Below are 17,280 nucleotides of genomic sequence, written 5' to 3' on the forward strand. Positions count from 1 at the left end.
TATGACAGCCTTTTCGATATCTCCTCTTCTCTCCTCCAGAACAAGTTATCTCATTGTCCTGTATTTGTTTTTGGTAGTTCTACCTTTAAAACAACTAATATCTTTGAGCCTTTTGAAAGGATCTATAACAGAAATATTAAATAATCAACACTATCAACGTGAAGGAGCCTATATAAGATAATTTATTTGTCTGTTCTAAAGTTTGGCCTGGTGTTATATGTATACTGGGAAGAAATGTGGGGTTCTGGCCCCTTTAAGGAACTGAGGCAGATTCAGAGGAAAGGTCTAATAGTGCATAAGGCAGAAGTGAGCTGAAGACAAACATGTTTTATGTTGATCTAAAATGAGAAACTCAAGTAGTGAGAAAAGAAAGGAAGGCAGACAAGCCAGTTGCTCTAAAGACCAGCTAGAGAATATCCTGGAAGCCAGGAAATAATTACTCTGCTCCCAAGGTGGCAAGGAAGCTCACTCACACCTGTCCCTGAAATGTAACTGGACCCTCTAGGAACAGGTGGGATCAGGTACTCTAACGAGCTCTTGGACAGGCTGGAGATGCAAGTTGAGAGCTTTTCTATAGCTACTGAGGAAATACATTTTGGAGGGTTAAGATACTTAATGTGAACAAAGAACTTCGAGGTAACTTTAATCTTTGGGGCCTTATATGCTTATAAGATAAATATTTGTTGTTTAGTTTCTAAGTCATGTCCGACTCTTGCGACCCCATAGACTGTAGTCCACCAGGTTCTTCTGTCCATGGGATTTCCCAGACAAGGATACTGGAGTGGGTCGCCATTCCCTTTCTCCAAGGGATCTTCCCCACCCAGGGATTGAACCTGAGTCTCCTGCTTGGCAGTCAGATTCTTTGCCACTGTGCCACCTGGGAGGCCCATATGATGTCCGTTAATCATTTGCTGTCTGAATAGATGTAGATCCAGCTAACTGTATCATAGGTTATAGTCCCCATTTTAGTGTAAGGAGCACTTGACCTGGAGTCTGAAAACCTAAGTTCAGGTGAACAGAGGAAGTCACGTGATCTCTCTGAGCTAGTTTCCCTCTCTGTAAAATAAGTCTTCAATCTATAACAATGTCTTCCTCTCACATTTCTCACAGGAATTACATGGAAATAAATGCACACTTGGTAAAGTACTAGTTCTGTAGGACTATTAGGTATTCCCTGGCGGAGCATGCCTGAAGCAGGTTGTTCTACACTACCTTAAATGGAAGGGAACCTAATCCATGGTGTGGCAGCACGCTGGACAGTCCTTATGCAGGAGGAGTTAACACAGCTCCAAGAGGGGTCTTGCATAAAGCCTAACAAACCACCAGAAGCTCTTACTAATGCAGATGCTTCCTTGAGGTTGCTATGTTACCTCCCTTGCGTGGCACTGTGCTGCTGCTTGCTCCGGCCCACTAGGTGACTCTCCAAGTGGCCCTCTGTTATACCTGCTGTGCATGGAAACTGCCACTAGGGGGCGCTATAGGTTCCCATGAGGTCCCTCCCCACCTCTCCTCATGATTCTGCTACAGTTTGCAGGATGCAGAACCACAGCAGCACACCACCCTTTCCATTGACCCAGAGTTCATATACTTACAGGGCACCCAAGCCACTTTTCCTCCCGCGGCAAGCTCTGCCTTTAACTAGCTCCATCAGCTCCTGCAGTCCAGTAAAGCTCCTCCCATGGGACCTCTGCTTTCTGGCTTGCCTGTTGAGCAGTAAAATCTGCCCTGAAGCCAAGCTCTTCAAGACACATGATTTAAGCTTCTCTTTCAGCTAATTAGATATTGTTCTACAAATTGGGCTGTTCTCTCTGAAAGATGAGCAGCAATTTATTTCCTCTGCCCTCTCCTTAAACTTAAACTGAACTGTAAAACATGGCCATTTGATTGTTTAGTCCAATCAGGAGATTATTTTGCAGAAGAAATAGATATCCATCTTCTTGCTAATACTAAGCCTGTTTGGGGCTTTCCTTACGGGCGGCTGTGAAGATGGCGGACGGCTGTGCTTAAATCCCTCTCATTCTTTTGAGATGTGGGCTCTGCGGTGATTTATTGTGGCCCATGTATCTGAAATCATCGCTAAGTAACCCATCGCTCTCTGTATTAACACACTTTCACCCTTGCTGAAGGAATATTTTTATTATCCTCATCTTTCTGATGAGAAGACGGATGCCAGGAAGTCAGGCTATTTGCCTAAGCTAAACAAATCGGGGAGTGAGGGAGTAACACAGTGAACCCCGCTCTTTGGTCTTCAGATCCCATAAAGCTGTTTCTGTTCTGTTCTGTTCTGTTCCGTCGCTCAGTTGTGTTCGACTCTTTGCGACCCCATGGACTGTAGCCTACCAGGCTTCTCCGTCCATGGGATTCTCCAGGCAAGAATACTGGAGTGGGTATACTGTCTGATAAACCCAACATCAGTTGAAGATTCAGTGAGGATTCCTTACTGCTCTTGACGAAGCACTGTCAGACTCTCTAAAACGTTTTACAGTCTATGGGGCTCTCATGCATAGTGGGAGGTCCCTACCCCACTATGGAAACTGCCTCTTTTCCTGTGCAGGGGGCCGGGTCTTCCCTCATCCTCAAGACTGTGCCCAGCATTTGATGAACGGAGACACTCTGAGCGGGATTTACACCATCTTCCTCAACGGAGAGCTAAGCCAGAAGTTACAGGTGTACTGCGACATGACCACCGATGGGGGTGGTTGGATTGTAAGTACCTATGGCTGTTCTCCGGGCACGCCAGCAACCTTGATGCCTCCGTCCACCTGGTTCGGCACCCATCCATCCACACTTCACCATCCTTTGGCCATTTTTTTCATCCACTCTCCCTGCCCCACCCCCACCCCACAGGTCTACTCTGGAACTCTGCAGCATCCTCAGGGGCCTTGTTCAGCAGCCCTATCACAGGTCTGACCAGGCAGAGGAAGGAATAAGAATATGAGGCCGCAGTGGTCCAGCCAAGAAAGGCGGACCCAGGAAAACGGCTCCTTCTGGGGAGACAGTTCATGCAGGAGGGTGCCAGGAAAAGGGAGAAGTAGCTCAGAGAGGCCCAGGGGTCTTTCCTGCTGAAAACTGCAGCTATGGTAAAGGAACAGAGGAGGTGAGCTCCTCGCAGGAAGAGGGGAGTCTCTATTGGGAGGTGCTCAGTATCTTTCTGCTGGAGAATCACATATGGAGGAGCAGTTAAGGGGCAGAAAGTGGATCGCCACCTCTATTTACAAAGGCCACCCCTGTCTCCATCCTTTCCTGGCCTCTCTGGTTCTACCCCATAGTCTTCAGGGAGCAGAGTGGTGGGGAAAAGAGAGACTCCATTTCCTATCACCCACCTTCCATGTCCAATAGGGCAGTACAGAGAGAAGAGAATGGGCAGCCTGGCGAATGGCCTCACACATCACTGCAGGCCACTCTGCAGGTGAGGGAGTTCTGGCAGCCTGGCCCAAAAGCAGCCCAACATTCGCTGAGTCAGTGCAGATGGAAACCCAACCCCTTCACCCCCCTTCCTCCTGAGGATCCCGCCTCCAGCACCGACACATCATGCTGGATTTTTCACAGTGCCAAATGGATAGTTGTTGAATGGAGTCAAATGGTGGCTGGGCTCAAAACAGTCACTCTTGGGAGATGTTTTCTTTTATGTTTCTGACATATTTGTGCCTTCTTCTTAAAGCATAATCGGAAGTTGAAGTCGAGGTTGATGTATTGGAGGTTAAATGAAATTAGCACTTAAACAGCTCGGAAAGTGAATGATACACACTTGCTTTGCCTGAAACAAGATGATGACATTACTGGCTGATCTGAAATCGGTCTCGTTCTTCTGCTGAAAAATGCTTTCTGCTGCATGCCACAGTGTGAAAAGATGAATTTGAGAGCCTAGCCTATTTCCCTTGACTACTGGGGTTTTGATATGTATCCTGAATCCTTCTACATTGCAGGGGTGCAAATTAGTGTCAACATCACACCCCAGCCTATTCATCAAGGGCCCCTGTGCTTCAGAGAAGGGCTCCGAGCATCTCCTGCCATGACCGCTGTGCAAATACTGAGCTCTACTGCAGCAGTCCTTACCTGAGTGTCTCTGTCACTGCAGATACAAAACTCAGTTACAGCAGTTTTACTCATTAGAGTTTGTTTTCCTTAGCTTTTTTTTTTTCTTTTTCATTTGTCCCCCTCTCTCTTCACAGGTATTCCAGAGGCGGCAGAATGGCCAAACTGATTTTTTCCGGAAATGGGCTGAGTACCGTGTTGGCTTTGGGAACCTGGAGGATGAGTTTTGGCTGGGTAACGCCTCCTTTTTGTTTCCCTTGGAATGCTACTCTAGCTTTTTGTCCATCTCTCTCCTTTCTGTGTCCATCTGGGATTATCAGAAACCCTGGGTCTGTTGAGAAGTTGACAGCTCATGAATTGCTTTCAGTACCTCTTGCTCTGTTTGGCTCCACTATTGATCTGTTTTTATCTTGTTGTGGTGATTTTCTCTTTGTTCTGTCTCTTCCCATCCTCATTAACGGTCTCTTATGCTGATGGGTCTTGACGTGAGGCCACTTTTACAAAAGGAGTGAGCTGCCTGGTGGGGGAAGGGGGCAGGGGGAGCAATAGGCTGGCTGGTCATCTCTCAGAAGCCAGGCATCAGCCAGCCAGCCTGCAGGCCAGGAGAAAAATGAGACAGTCACTCAGACCTTGTTCCTTGGAGGAATAGTGTTACCTGACTTGGGATGGAAAAGGAAAAATTGAAAATGACATTAGAGGTGACCGGCAATTTCCTAGAGGTCTGACACAAGCGGGAAGTGTAGATTGAGAACAGAACCGGTGTGAGAAGGTAAACACACACCCGACCTGCGCAGATGGCAGAGGAACCAGTTCCAGAAAGCAGTGCATTTATTATTCCCTGCATCTCCCTGTTAGATTTTCACGGTGATCATGAAGGGAGGCCAAGGAAAGGCGATAATTGTCTTCTACATCTGTGGTCTCCTCTCTATCTCCCGCTCAGCTTCACCATCTTTCTCTTGGATGCTCCTATAAGAACCCCGTAACTGGCCTTCCTGCCTCCTGGATCAACCATTGCCTACATAGCCACTAGAACCATCTCCCTCATGGCAAAATCTGAGCAATGGCTAGCCCCATCTGTAGAACTTTTAAATGAGTTCCCGTCATCAGCACCTTAGCTATGGTACAAGGCCTTTCTCTTGGGCCTGCTCCCTATCACCAAGAGCCCCATTCCCCTTCCCTGCACCCTCCAACCGACACCAAACTCCAAACAGTTTCTTATTGAAGTATAGTTGATTGGCAGTGTTTCCAGGTACAGCAAAATGATGCAGTTATACATACACACATAAACACATATGTCTATTCTTTTTCAGATTCTTTTCCATTATCAGTTATTATAAGATATTGAATATAGTTCCCTGTGCTATATACAGTAGGTCCTATTGTTTATCTATTGGGTTGGTCAAAAAGTTTGTTTGGATTTTTCTGCAGGGTAGTAGGGAAAAACCCAAACTTTTTAGCCAATACAATATTTGTATAGTGTAATGTATATCTGTTAACTCCCAATGCCCAATTCATCCCTCCCTTTCCCCAGACTCCAAAGCCTTAGAATCACTAATGTTTCCTTTGCAAGGAACCTCTGCCTATCAACTCTCCCCCACCCCCATACACCCTGCTGTGCTTCTCTGCATATTCAAAGCCTCAGCTCACCTCCTCTTCCCCAGTAGGAGCTATCCTATCCATTTTTCTCTAACTTTGCCTGCAGGAGCAGTCTCTCTGTTCTGTGGCCCCAATCAGGGTCTGTTTTCCTTTCTGTCTCTCTTGACTATACTTTGTAAACTTCTTTCAGGACTGGGACCTAACCATATTCATTTTCAACTTCATTACCTGTCACAGTGGCTGAGGATAGTAGGTACCTAAAGTGTAGATACCAATCAATCACTCAATTGATAAGAATTTATTGAATGCCTATTAGATGCCCAGATCTTTGTTTGCTGATGAATGTAATAAAAACAGAAGGTAAAAATCACATTAAAAAAGGAAAGAGAAGTGAATAGGAAGATATCCTTGCCTTCTAAGAGTTTGCAAACAGCTTGGGAGGTAAGTGTAAAGCATAGAAATCGATGTGCCCACAGCAGACAGTGCTTATGCTTTCCCAGCCTCAGCCACTGGACACCACAGTCAGTTCAGGGAAACATCTGAACTGTCACACACCTGAATTTTCTATATATCACTTAAAAAAATTATTTATTTGGCTGTGCTGGGTCCTCAGTTGTAGCATGTGGGATCCAGTTTCCTGACCAGGGACCCAACCCTGGCCCCTTGCATTGGAAGCTTGGGGTCTGGACCACTGGACCACCAGGGAAGTCCCTATGTATCATTTTTTAAAAATGAAATCACAGCATTGCCAAAAACAGAAAGCTAGTCATCATGTGCCATAAATAAAAGGGAATCTTAAAAATAAATGCAATGAAAACAGCAAAAATATTAAATGCCAGTTGTTGCTGGTGCTGGTGGTTTTGAAAATGGAGATTAGAAAGTGTTGAGTGTTAAACCACAAAGGTTTTGTTGTTGTTGCTGTTCAGTCGCTAAGTCATGTTTGACTCTTTGCAACTTCATGAACTACAGCATGCCAGGCTCCCCTGTCCTTCACTATCTCCCGGAGCCTGCTCAGATCCATGTCATCGAGTTGATGATGGCATCCAACCATCTCATCCTCTGTCGTCCCCGTCTCCTCCTGTCTTCAATCTTTCCCAGCATCGGGGTCTTTTCCAATGAGTCAGCTCTTCGCATCAGGTGGCCAAAGTTTTGTTTGGAGCTTCAGCTTCAACATCAGACCTTCCAGTGAATATGCACAAAGTACTAGATCCAGACTGAAAGGAACAGTTAGAATCAGGGTTAAGGTTTCCCCTCCATCTATGGAGAAAGAGACAGAATTTGGAAATACCTTTCTCCCTACACGTTTAAAGTTATTTAGTCCTTACTCCAAAAATGGCTTCCCGGGTGGTTCAGTGGTAAAGAATCCACCTGCCAATGCAGGAGATTCAGGAGATGAGGATTTGATCCCTAGATCAGGCAGATCCCCTGGAGGAGGAAATGGCAACCCACTCCAGTATTCTTGCCAGGAATATCCCATAGACAGAGGAACCTTGTGGGCTACAGTCCGTGGGGTCGCAAAGAGTCGGACACAACTAAGCACATTCCCCAACTACTTCATATCATCAGAGATGCCCTCTCACACTCAGAAACACTGTAATCATCTATGAGCTAGGCCACAGATATTCAGAGAAGGAAGAGTCAGCTTCCTGCAGAAGGCATTGAGAGGTGAGTACGAAGGATGAAGGAAGGGACAAGAAGAGAGGGAAGGCAGGGATCCTGTTGACATGAGCACGCGGGAAAATGAAAAACCATCCAACCAGAGCAAAGATGCAGCTCAGGGAAAGAAGAAAATGAGGTAAGGTGGGTTGAACGAAGGCGTGTTACAGTCCCTAAAGTGGGGGAGGGAAGTTTTGAATCAACACCATATGTAATAGGGAGCCAGGGAAGGCTCTTAAGTAGAAGCACAGCCTGGTGATGTATATATAGTGTGGTGGCACTACTCAGGTAAGGGGTAACACTCTGACCACGGTTTATGTTGTAAGCTGGGTTCCCTAGAAGCAAAGTCTGACACTGGGATTCTTGTTCAAGCCATTTATTGGGCGAGTGCTCTCAGAAGTGGGTGGGGGAAATAGGATAGAGCAGGGAGGAGTTTAACAATGTGATCTTGGTGGGAGATTAGCATCAGTCTGATCCTCAGGGAAGCTCTAGAGCATGAACTGTTCCTCAGAGTTGGTCCCCAGTGGGGCAAGGGGACTGGGATTTGGTAGCCCCCTCCCACATCAGGCATTGACGGGGATCTGCCCCAAGGCATTGGGGAGAGAGAGGGTAACTTCCAGAGGGAAGCAACTCCTGTTTGGGCAATAATCCAAGGAGGCAACTGTGAGCTGTTAGCAGCTGGGGGTTATGTCCACTGAGCAGTTAAAGGGCATCTAGGCCGGGCACCACCAGGACCCACTACATCACAAGCCAAGTGTAGGGTACCAGTAACCCGGCAAACAGTTATATAACATATAATATGTAATTAACATAAAGCTTTCACTCTCAAACAGGACAGGGAAACAGAAATATCCAGGTGACCCTCCATCAGCCATGTCACCTCTCTAGACTTCAGCCACATTTTTAACAAAACAAAGAGACTAGCCTAAGTAATCTCTAAATTCTCTTCCATCTGCAATTTTTTCAATTCTAAATCATGGTGTACTCTGATAGATATCAAATGTAACAGCAAAGCAAGAGGACCCCAGTTTAGTAAGCGGGTGGAAATCAGGAGGACTCCAAGATCACCAGCAATGTGGGGGTGGGGCAGTTCAAAGTCTGGGCAGGGAGGTCAGAATCAGAAAGATCCAGAGCACAGCCAGCCAGAGCAAAAAGACAAGAGAATACACATGGGAAAATATCACCAAGAAGGATCTGTACTCTGCCTAACTCTGGACTCCTGGGGCTTGCACCTATTAGATCAAAGGCTAGGAAGCATAGAGACCAAGGAGACAGTGGTGGGAGGGCCAGGGGTTGGGGCGGGGGGTGTGTGACTGACCAGACAGACGAGTGCAGAGATGGCAGTGCAAAGATATAACAGGTAGATCTGAGAGACAGGAACTGGCATCAGGAGACAGGGGACAATATTCTCTGACCCAGTTATGGGAGCCTCAGGAGGGCTGAGGCAGAGAACAGGAAAGGCAGTGTAATTAAAGGTGGACGGAACCCCCTCCAGGCTACTGGGTAGGATGTCCAGATCCTCTGGACCCTGAGGGTCCACTCTGAGTCCCCCTGATCAATGCTCCTACCTCCTGCTTCCTATCACTCACACCAGAGGAGTCACACCCCCATGATGCTGCTCATCATTTTCAACCCACACTGTGGTTTGGAGTGGGAGGTGGAGGGGGGCGGGGGGCAGGCCTAGGCCAGGAATCCTATGGCTCAGGACTTGTCAGTTACTGGGTCAGTACTTGATGGCAGGACCCCTGAACTGACCTGCAGTGGGAACTCACCAGCAGAACTGGGTGGCTTTTTTGCAGGAGGAAATTTGGGGTCTGGTAAGGTCTGATTGGGCTTCCCTGGTGGCTCAGTGGTAAGGAGTGGCCAGTGCAGGAGACGCAGGTTCAATCTTGGGATCGGGACGATCCCCTGGAGTAGGAAATAGCAACCCATTCCAGTATTCTTGCCTGGGAAATCCCATGGACAGAAGAGCCTGGTAGGCTACAGTCCATGGGGTCACAGAGTCAGACATGACCTAGCGACTCAACACCACCACCAAGGGTCTGTTTGATAACCAACTGGGAAGGGCTAAAAGCGAAAGCAATCCCAGTACTCCTCCTCTTTCCCAGAACATCTGTTTTGAGACCACAGTCGCATTCTGCCACCTGTGTCCAAAGCCACTGCAGCTAGGCTCACTGCATTCTTGGCTCTTCTCCACAGGGCTGGACAACATACACAGGATCACGTCCCAGGGCCGCTACGAGCTGCGCGTGGACATGCGTGATGGGCAGGAGGCCGCCTTTGCCTCCTATGACAGGTTCTCTGTTGAGGACAGCAGAAGCCTGTACAAACTCCGCCTCGGAGGTTACAACGGCACCGCAGGTACCCTGGCCCCAGAGCAGCCCCCGAGGGTAGTGGACATGTAGTAGGGCCCCATCTCTAGGCCTGAGCGGCACTGGGCAGTTACAGCAGTGAAGTCCCTGCTGGCCAAGGAGGAGGGTGGAGGGCTGGAAGCGCTGGCTCTGGACCAGGCTGCCCCCCACCTAGGTTGAAACAATCCCCTGGAGGAGGGCATGACAACGCACTCCAGTATTCATGCCTGGAGAACCCCATGGACAGAGGAACCTGGCGGGTTCCAGTCCATAAGGTTGCTAAGAGTCAGACACGACTGAAGGGATTCACACGCACGCAAGCTCCTCACCACTCAGGTGACCTGCAATCAATTTCTCAAGGACTTCAGTTTCCTCATCTGGAAAATCTTAGTAATGATGCCTGCCCTAGTTCACAGAGCGGACAGAAAAAATAATGTGATAAATAGAGTGAAAGTGCTTTTTGAAGTTAAAAAAAGTACCATGTGAGGGTGAAGGATTATTTTTCTTGTCTAGATTAGTCAATATGGGCTCTCATCCAGTGAAAGCATAATCATCTATTGTCTGGATAGAAATCTCCCCTGCAATGACAGCTAGGAAAATCATCTTTGAACTAATGAAAATAAGACAGATGCCCCCATTCTGAGCTGTCTCCTCCTCTATCAGCAGTCTTCATCACACCTCCATTAGGGAACAAACAACAGCTCTACATGTCCCCCCACAGGCCACATGTCTTTTCAGTCCTCCACAAGAACCCATACATGGTCACGTTTTCTGTAGATTTTATGACACTTCCACTAAGTACGGCAACCATCTCTATAAGCTCTGTTGCATTAAGAGTTTTATCACACATCATATCCCAGTCTGATTCTTAGGCTCTGCCAATCTATTTCCTAGGTCCCCTATCCTGAAACCTGTTTTGCCAAATATTCCACTATTTGGTACATGGAGTTATTGGTCCTTTCATTAACTCCAATTATATGACTAAATGCTAGGGTATAAATTTAGCAACATGTTTAAGACTCTTAGAGTTAAGAAGATCATCAGAGTGTTGCCTCTCCAATGACTGCATCTGCTCAGTTGTGTCTCTGCTCAGCTGGTGTCATTACTCCAAAGAGAAGACGTGCTTTCCCTTGCTGCTGTTCACATGAGAGGTCATTCCCCATGGCAATCAGACCTGCCCAAAGTGCCCCAATAAAAGATCCAATTTACCCACGCTTTGGATGTAAAATAGTCATTTGAAATGGAGTGTATTACACAAAATGTCAGACCAGATCATTTCAGAAATAACCTGATACCAACCACTCCCTCAGATTAGAATCATGCCTGCAGAAATCCGTTCTTGTTTCTCCCACAGAAAGACAAGCAAGTCCTCCCGCTTCCTCCCGTGGCCAAGCACCCTCCCTCCTCCTGGGCGGCCCCAGGCTGTGCTCTTACATGTCGAATTCGGGCCCAACTTCAGGAGTCTCTGTGTAGCTCTGTCTCACTGCTGGGCCCCGTGGAGGTCACAGCGGTTGGACTGTGCTCTCTCTTGTTTCAGAGGCAAGTCCCACCAACAGTTTGGCCAATCATCAAATGAATTGCAGTCTGACCTCTTAGGTCAAATATTCAGTTCATCTTCTTCAAACGATGAGAAGCTAGGCTTATGTAGGCCCCTTCTCTGGACAACTTCACACAATGGTGGTTCTTTCCAGACTGGAAGGTCTCCAGGGAGGAGGAGCCATCCTCTCTCTGGCATTTACTATTGCCCAAGCCCCCTGGCCTTTATCTTGCATGTTGTTCATCTTTATTGGCCCCACTAGAACAGTGGCCTCTGTGGCCTTCAATGCCAAGTTCAGTCCCTTCTCCCATCTCCATTGTTCTCAAGTCTGCAAAAATCCAAGTCTCTAACCAGGACTCTTAATTGAATTGGAGCTGAACATTACAAGTCAAATTATGGCTAAAAGGTTATTGAGCAACCTCTAAAAGTTCATCGTGCAAATTGTGAGGACTCATAAGGAGCATAAGGCATGACCTCTGCAAGAACTAAACTTCTATCTGAAAAAGAAACAGTTTGGAAGCAACTCACCACAAAATGAATGGTACTCACTTCCAGTTTAACGTGCATTTGGAGTAGGGGAGTCTTGGAGGTTGAAGACTTCATGAAAGCAGCAGCATTTGGCTGGGACCCCAAGGGGAAAGGAAACATTCCAGGGAAAGAAAATCCTGGGGGAGAAGTCACAGAAGGAGCAGTTAGTGTGGAGGGAGGGCAAGTGCGGAGGACCTGGCTGCCCAGGACAAGGTGTGAGTTCAGAAAGGATAGAAAGGAAGCAGGTGGAGTAGGGTGGAGTGAGACCCTTAAGGGCCTTAAAGCCAAGGGGACAGAGGAGTTCTGTCTTAATACGGTGGGCAGTGGGGGGCCATGGTGGGTCCTGAGTGACATAGTGGACGTGGAGTTTTAGGAAGATCCAAGTGTCAGCCATAAATAGGACAAAGTAATCCTCAGCGAAGAACAGAGACCATCTGGGGCTGCTGCATTAATCTTGGTAGGAGATCACAAGAGCCTTGACTGATCTTAGGAGTTAAGAGAAAAGCATAAATCTGAACAGCAGTTTGAGAGAGAAAAACCGAGACTTAGATAATAGATGGACTGAACGTCTGAGGTGGATTCATGAAATGGGAATGGGAAGGGGGCCAGACCTGGGGAGGAGACCAAGACCAACATCAGGATCATGTCTGAGACAGCAGCAGGCAACATCCCAAGTGGAAGCAGGAGAGAATCGTTCCCAGAGAGTGAGGAGGGAATAGTTCCCAGGGAGGGCAGCTTCTAGGTTAGAGAGATGAGCAGGAGATGAGAATATAGAAATGTGGGTAGAGACAACATAGTCAGGGGACTGATGGTAAAGTAGGATTAAGTCAGGATTTTTTAAGACACAGGGATTGAGTTAGGGTGAGAAGAGATGAAAATGCTAAAATATCAATATATATCTATCTCTATCTGTATCTATATGAAAAAAGGAAAGAAAGTAAGAACTCTTTTCTGCCTTCTCCAGGACCTGGAAGAGATGAGAAAGAATGAGTTGTAGGTCAGTGGGATTAGCTCTGGAAGGAGATAAAGCCTGGTTTGTTTAGAGACTGAGAGAGGGAGATAAAAAGGATGGGATAGAAATAATAACATATGGACTTAGGGACCCAGCTGGCCTGAATGGACCAGGCTTCCCTATAAAAGAAAGACCATCCCCCTGAGAATTAAATTGTGACCAGAAGCACTTGGAGGCTTTGAGTGGCCAATGTGAGTGTGGACTCAGGAAGCCACAGGATCAGAGCCATGAGTTCCCCTGGCTTAAAGTGACCTCAGAAGCATCTTAGACAACACTCATTCAATAATAGCATGAGCCCCTTCACAACACCTCTAACCAAAAATTCTGCCAGAGGTTTGGCCAATAGTAATAAATTAATTTTACAGTTTGATACCTCACTTAAATACTCAGTTCATATGCACAACATCCCAACAAGAAAATCCCCAGCTTCTAAAAATAGAGATCTCCCCATATTTCCAAGTAGACAATCCCATTTATCAACAGCTCTAACTTCAGAGTCTCTACCTACTGGTCCTCATACTTCTCCAAAGAGTGTTTGTTTGGTGGAGTTCTGTTTGTTTACTAAATAACCCATCAAATATTTGGAGTTGGTGATCTAGAACCTTGTCTCCCCTTACAAATCTGCTTTTCCCCAAGAAACAGCCCTGGTTTGCCCAATCACTTCTCCTCTAATATGGTTAGGATTTTCTTATCATCTTGCTTCCTACGGACAGAAACTCTAGTTAGCCAGTGTCCCTCTTCACATGTGGAAATGAACTTCACAAGTTCTGAACAAGCGGATATTAGACATGACCAAGGCCTGATGAGCCATGGGGAAAGCCAGGCTGCACAGCGGTGACCCAGATTATCCAGGGCAGCATGACTCATCACTGACTCCTCTGAGACACAAGGAGCCATCCATGCCTGTGTCCCAGTGCTGGCCTGGAGGAAACAGGCAGGGCTGGCGAGGTGGAGCTGAGTGCACACAGTTCTGATGAGGAACTGAGTTGGAGGGAGCAGCACAGATGTCGCGGACCCAGGAGTACGTGGAGAGGGAGCTCAGTATAGCCGGGCTGAATAGACACAGGTAAGTGGGAGGTCTCTTAAGCAGAAGCCAGGTTTGTTGGGCCTGGGTCAAATGTCCAGAACGCTGTGACAAAGGAATGACAGATTAGACAGCTTCACGCATGTGTTTTTTCCCCAGGGGACTCTCTCAGCTACCACCAGGGCCGCCCCTTCTCCACGGAGGACAGAGACAATGACATAGCAGTTACCAACTGTGCCAGGTCATACAAGGGGGCTTGGTGGTATAAGAACTGCCACCGGACCAACCTCAATGGGAAGTACGGCGAGTCCAGGCACAGTCAGGTGGGTGAAACTCTGCCGCGCATACAGGAGCCAGAGCCGTGCAGCCCACGCGCCTTAGCTTCAAGTTCTCAGTGCACAGGTGGACCTTGCATTTCCTTTTTAAAAAGATACACTCAGAGTGTTGAGAACGGACTGTTATAAAGAGAAAAATAATGCAGACCCTGAGATAAGAACAGGGCAGAATCAAAGCCAGAGGAAGAAAAGGGGAACACACCTGGACCCGGGAGCTAGAACTCACCCAGAGAAACCTTGATGACCAGTCAAGTCCCATTTCATTTCCTCCTCTGGGATATCCCGTGAAGAGCTTATCAAGTTCAGGGACAGCGTCATGCAAAGAAGGTTCAGCTCGACTTCATCCAAAGAAGTATCCTAGGAAGGGAGACAGCAGAAATAGCAGCGTAAAAGAGACCATGTCTCCCCACTGGAGACTACACATCCATCGCTGGGCTGGGCGATAGGGTGACCAACTGGGACCTCTGTGGTTTTAGCACAGGAAAGGCCAGCAGCCAGGGGCACCCCTTAGTCCTGGGCAAACCAGGATGGTTGGTCACCTGATAGATGGAAACCACTTAATGCTCCCATCCGGAGTGAGCAGTCAAACACAGTTATGCTCTTCAAAATGCTTCTATACTGTTGGGAATCTGAAATTCAAATTTACTGGTGCATGCAAATCCTGAAAGCCCAAACCAGAAAGCCAGTGATAAGGAAAGACCTGCTACACATTCCTATTATAGGCCCAGACCACAAGAATGCCTGAAGAGAAAAGCTAGGGGAAAAAAAAAAAAAGTCTCTGGTTTTTTTTGCCCTTTTTGTTGGGGGAGGGAACTCAGCCACAAAGCTTCATGTTAATGGAAAAGGGCTAAATGTTCATCTTGGATTCCCCGCTCTCAGAAACCTCTTTCTTTTCAGGCTGGGAGTTCGCTTGAGTGGGGAAAGGTGATCTGACATGCTCATCTTTCTCCTTCCCAGGGGATCAACTGGTACCACTGGAAAGGCCACGAGTTCTCTATCCCCTTTGTGGAGATGAAGACACGCCCATACAGCCACCGTCTCATGGCAGGGAGAAAACGGCGGTCCTTGCAGTTCTAAGCAGTGGGCGGCTGCGAGCCAACTGACCTTTTCTGTCATTTGTTTGTACTTTATAATATGAAACAAGGGGTGGGGGACATAGTAATGTGCTTTGCAACATGTTAAGAGTGTTTGAAGGAAGCGGGATGTAGCAGGAATCAGTTGCGAATCAGCAGCTCATGGTTTCTGCTGCCCCCGGGCCTGCCCCCTCAGTCTCCATGCTCCCTCCTACCCAGCCATCCCTAACCATCCCCTCTTTTCCACCAAGGAGGAACAGTGAGACATTTTCTTACCAACTCAAAACCAGATCGTGGAGTCAGATTGGTGACAGGCACGTGCCTTCTTTCCTGCCCTCCTTCTGAGATACCCTTAACTTCCAGGAACCGAGCTCTGGTCACTGCCTTCGGTGGTCAGATTCTCACACCAGCCCCGAGAAGAAGCCCCAGCAAGAGAGCTTTGCCAACAAGTCCCCTTAAAAGGAAATGGATTAACCTCACCCTGTCCCAACAACCCAAGTCCTTTGTAATGGGCCAAAGATTCTCATCAAACATTCTTAGTCTTACCAACCAAGTGTCCTCTGTCACCTTTCAAGAGGAGGGGCCTATTTTCCAGCCAATCCATCCTTTGCCCACTTGCATCCTACCTTAAGATCCCCTGTGGCCTCACAAGCCCAGCCGCTGTTTTAGATTCTAGTTCCCAAGGTGTTGCTTGCACCTGGCCTGGGCTGCACAGCGGCCATGTGCCTGAAGGTCATAAGTCCCTGTCCCCTCCCTCAGGTCAACTTTCTTTGAAGCTGGGAAGGGGAGAGAGTTATGGTTCATAGAACTTTGGGGTCAGGCACAGATCTGGGTTCCCCTCGGAACCTGTCATTGAGATCACAGGTTCCATGGGGAACATAGATCCCACCTGGCTCCATTTTCTCTATTTCTGGTCCTATTTGTCATGGATTCTTTTCCTCTAAATTGCAAACTAAAGGCTCAATTCTGAGGCTCTCATTTCAGCCAGGCTCTCCTTAGGGCAAGTGGCTTAATAAGAGTCAGGAGAAGTTATATGACCAGCCAGCCATTCCCCTGACTGATAATCTCTGGGAAGAGGTGGAATTTCAGGGTTTGGGTTTCAGTTTTCTCCTCTTTCTTTCGGTCCAGTGAGAAACAGGAATGACCTCCTTAATGAGGTGAGCTCACGAGAAGCCTTTCTCCATCTTCTTTTATTATTCTGCCTTTGAGAGGAAAAATGAAAAGTGCCAGAGGAAATCACATCTAGAAATCCAAAGGTGAATAGGGGAGAAGTATGGGCCTACCTCCCGTTTTATGAGACGTGCTCTCTTTGCTAGCATGATTTGATTTTTACACCCAAGAGAGCTGGAGGCTCTAAAGCCATGACCCTTCAACTTCTCCAACCAAATGTCAGCTACAAGCACTCCTGTGGTGTCTGCCAAAATTCATGCCCAGTCTCCCCAGCCACTTGTTTCCTCCTCTCTCTTTTTCCTTAAGGCTTCAGGTTTGGGTGTTTTTTTTTTTTTTGTAGTATCCACCTTTAGTCAAACTGAGGCATCCTGGGCCTTTCCTAGCCAATCACTGCATGAGCCTGAGAGTTAGCAATTTTCTAATGGAAACATGCACAATGTAACTGAGCTCTATTAAGCAGGGAAGGACAGTCTCTCAGGCTGACAACCACGTTTCTGATGTCACGAGGATGGAGTCAGCTGCCCCTTGCCCTCTCCCTTTAGTAGATCTTCAAGGTCTCGTTCACTGCCCACTGCCATGGTGTGGGTGTGACTGTCAGACCAGTGGCGGAAATGGAGGTGACATTCCCATTTTTCAGTTCACCATGGGCTTCAAAAAACTAGGGGGAAGGAAGAAGAAACAGAAACAATCCTTTCAAGAAACCCATTGATTAAGATTTAGCTAGAGAGTGGGAGCCCAATGAACAGCAGGAAGCTTGTTGAATGAGGAACCTGGGGTCTCAGGTGTGGGCCCAGCTCTGCCGTGTTTTGGCGCTATGACTTCGGGAAGGTTGTTTCACCTCTTGGGGCTTCAGTTTCCTCATCTGGTCGGATGAGACTAGAATGGCTTCTAACTTCCCTTTCAGTTCTGACGGTCAGTAAGGCTAGTCTCTGATCTGAACATGGAAATTGGCATTGGTGAGCG

The 17,280-nt window shown here is 47.5% G+C and overlaps 1 protein-coding gene across 1 annotated transcript in view; it reads left to right on the top strand.

Annotated features, from left to right (window-relative positions):
* TNR (tenascin R) overlaps positions 1 to 15,151 on the top strand; it is a 90,308-nt gene extending 75,157 nt beyond the window's left edge. The window contains exons 17-21 of the mRNA XM_055418808.2: positions 2,555 to 2,706; positions 4,173 to 4,269; positions 9,487 to 9,648; positions 13,899 to 14,062; positions 15,032 to 15,151. Coding sequence (XP_055274783.2) covers positions 2,555 to 2,706; positions 4,173 to 4,269; positions 9,487 to 9,648; positions 13,899 to 14,062; positions 15,032 to 15,151 — 695 coding nt within the window. The remainder of the gene's footprint in view (positions 1 to 2,554; positions 2,707 to 4,172; positions 4,270 to 9,486; positions 9,649 to 13,898; positions 14,063 to 15,031) is intronic.
* The last annotated feature ends 2,129 nt before the right edge of the window (positions 15,152 to 17,280 follow it).

Source organism: Moschus berezovskii, chromosome 17 (assembly GCF_049115385.1).
Source record: "Moschus berezovskii isolate FMDL1 chromosome 17, NW_MosBer_1.0, whole genome shotgun sequence".
NCBI lineage: Eukaryota > Metazoa > Chordata > Mammalia > Artiodactyla > Moschidae > Moschus > Moschus berezovskii.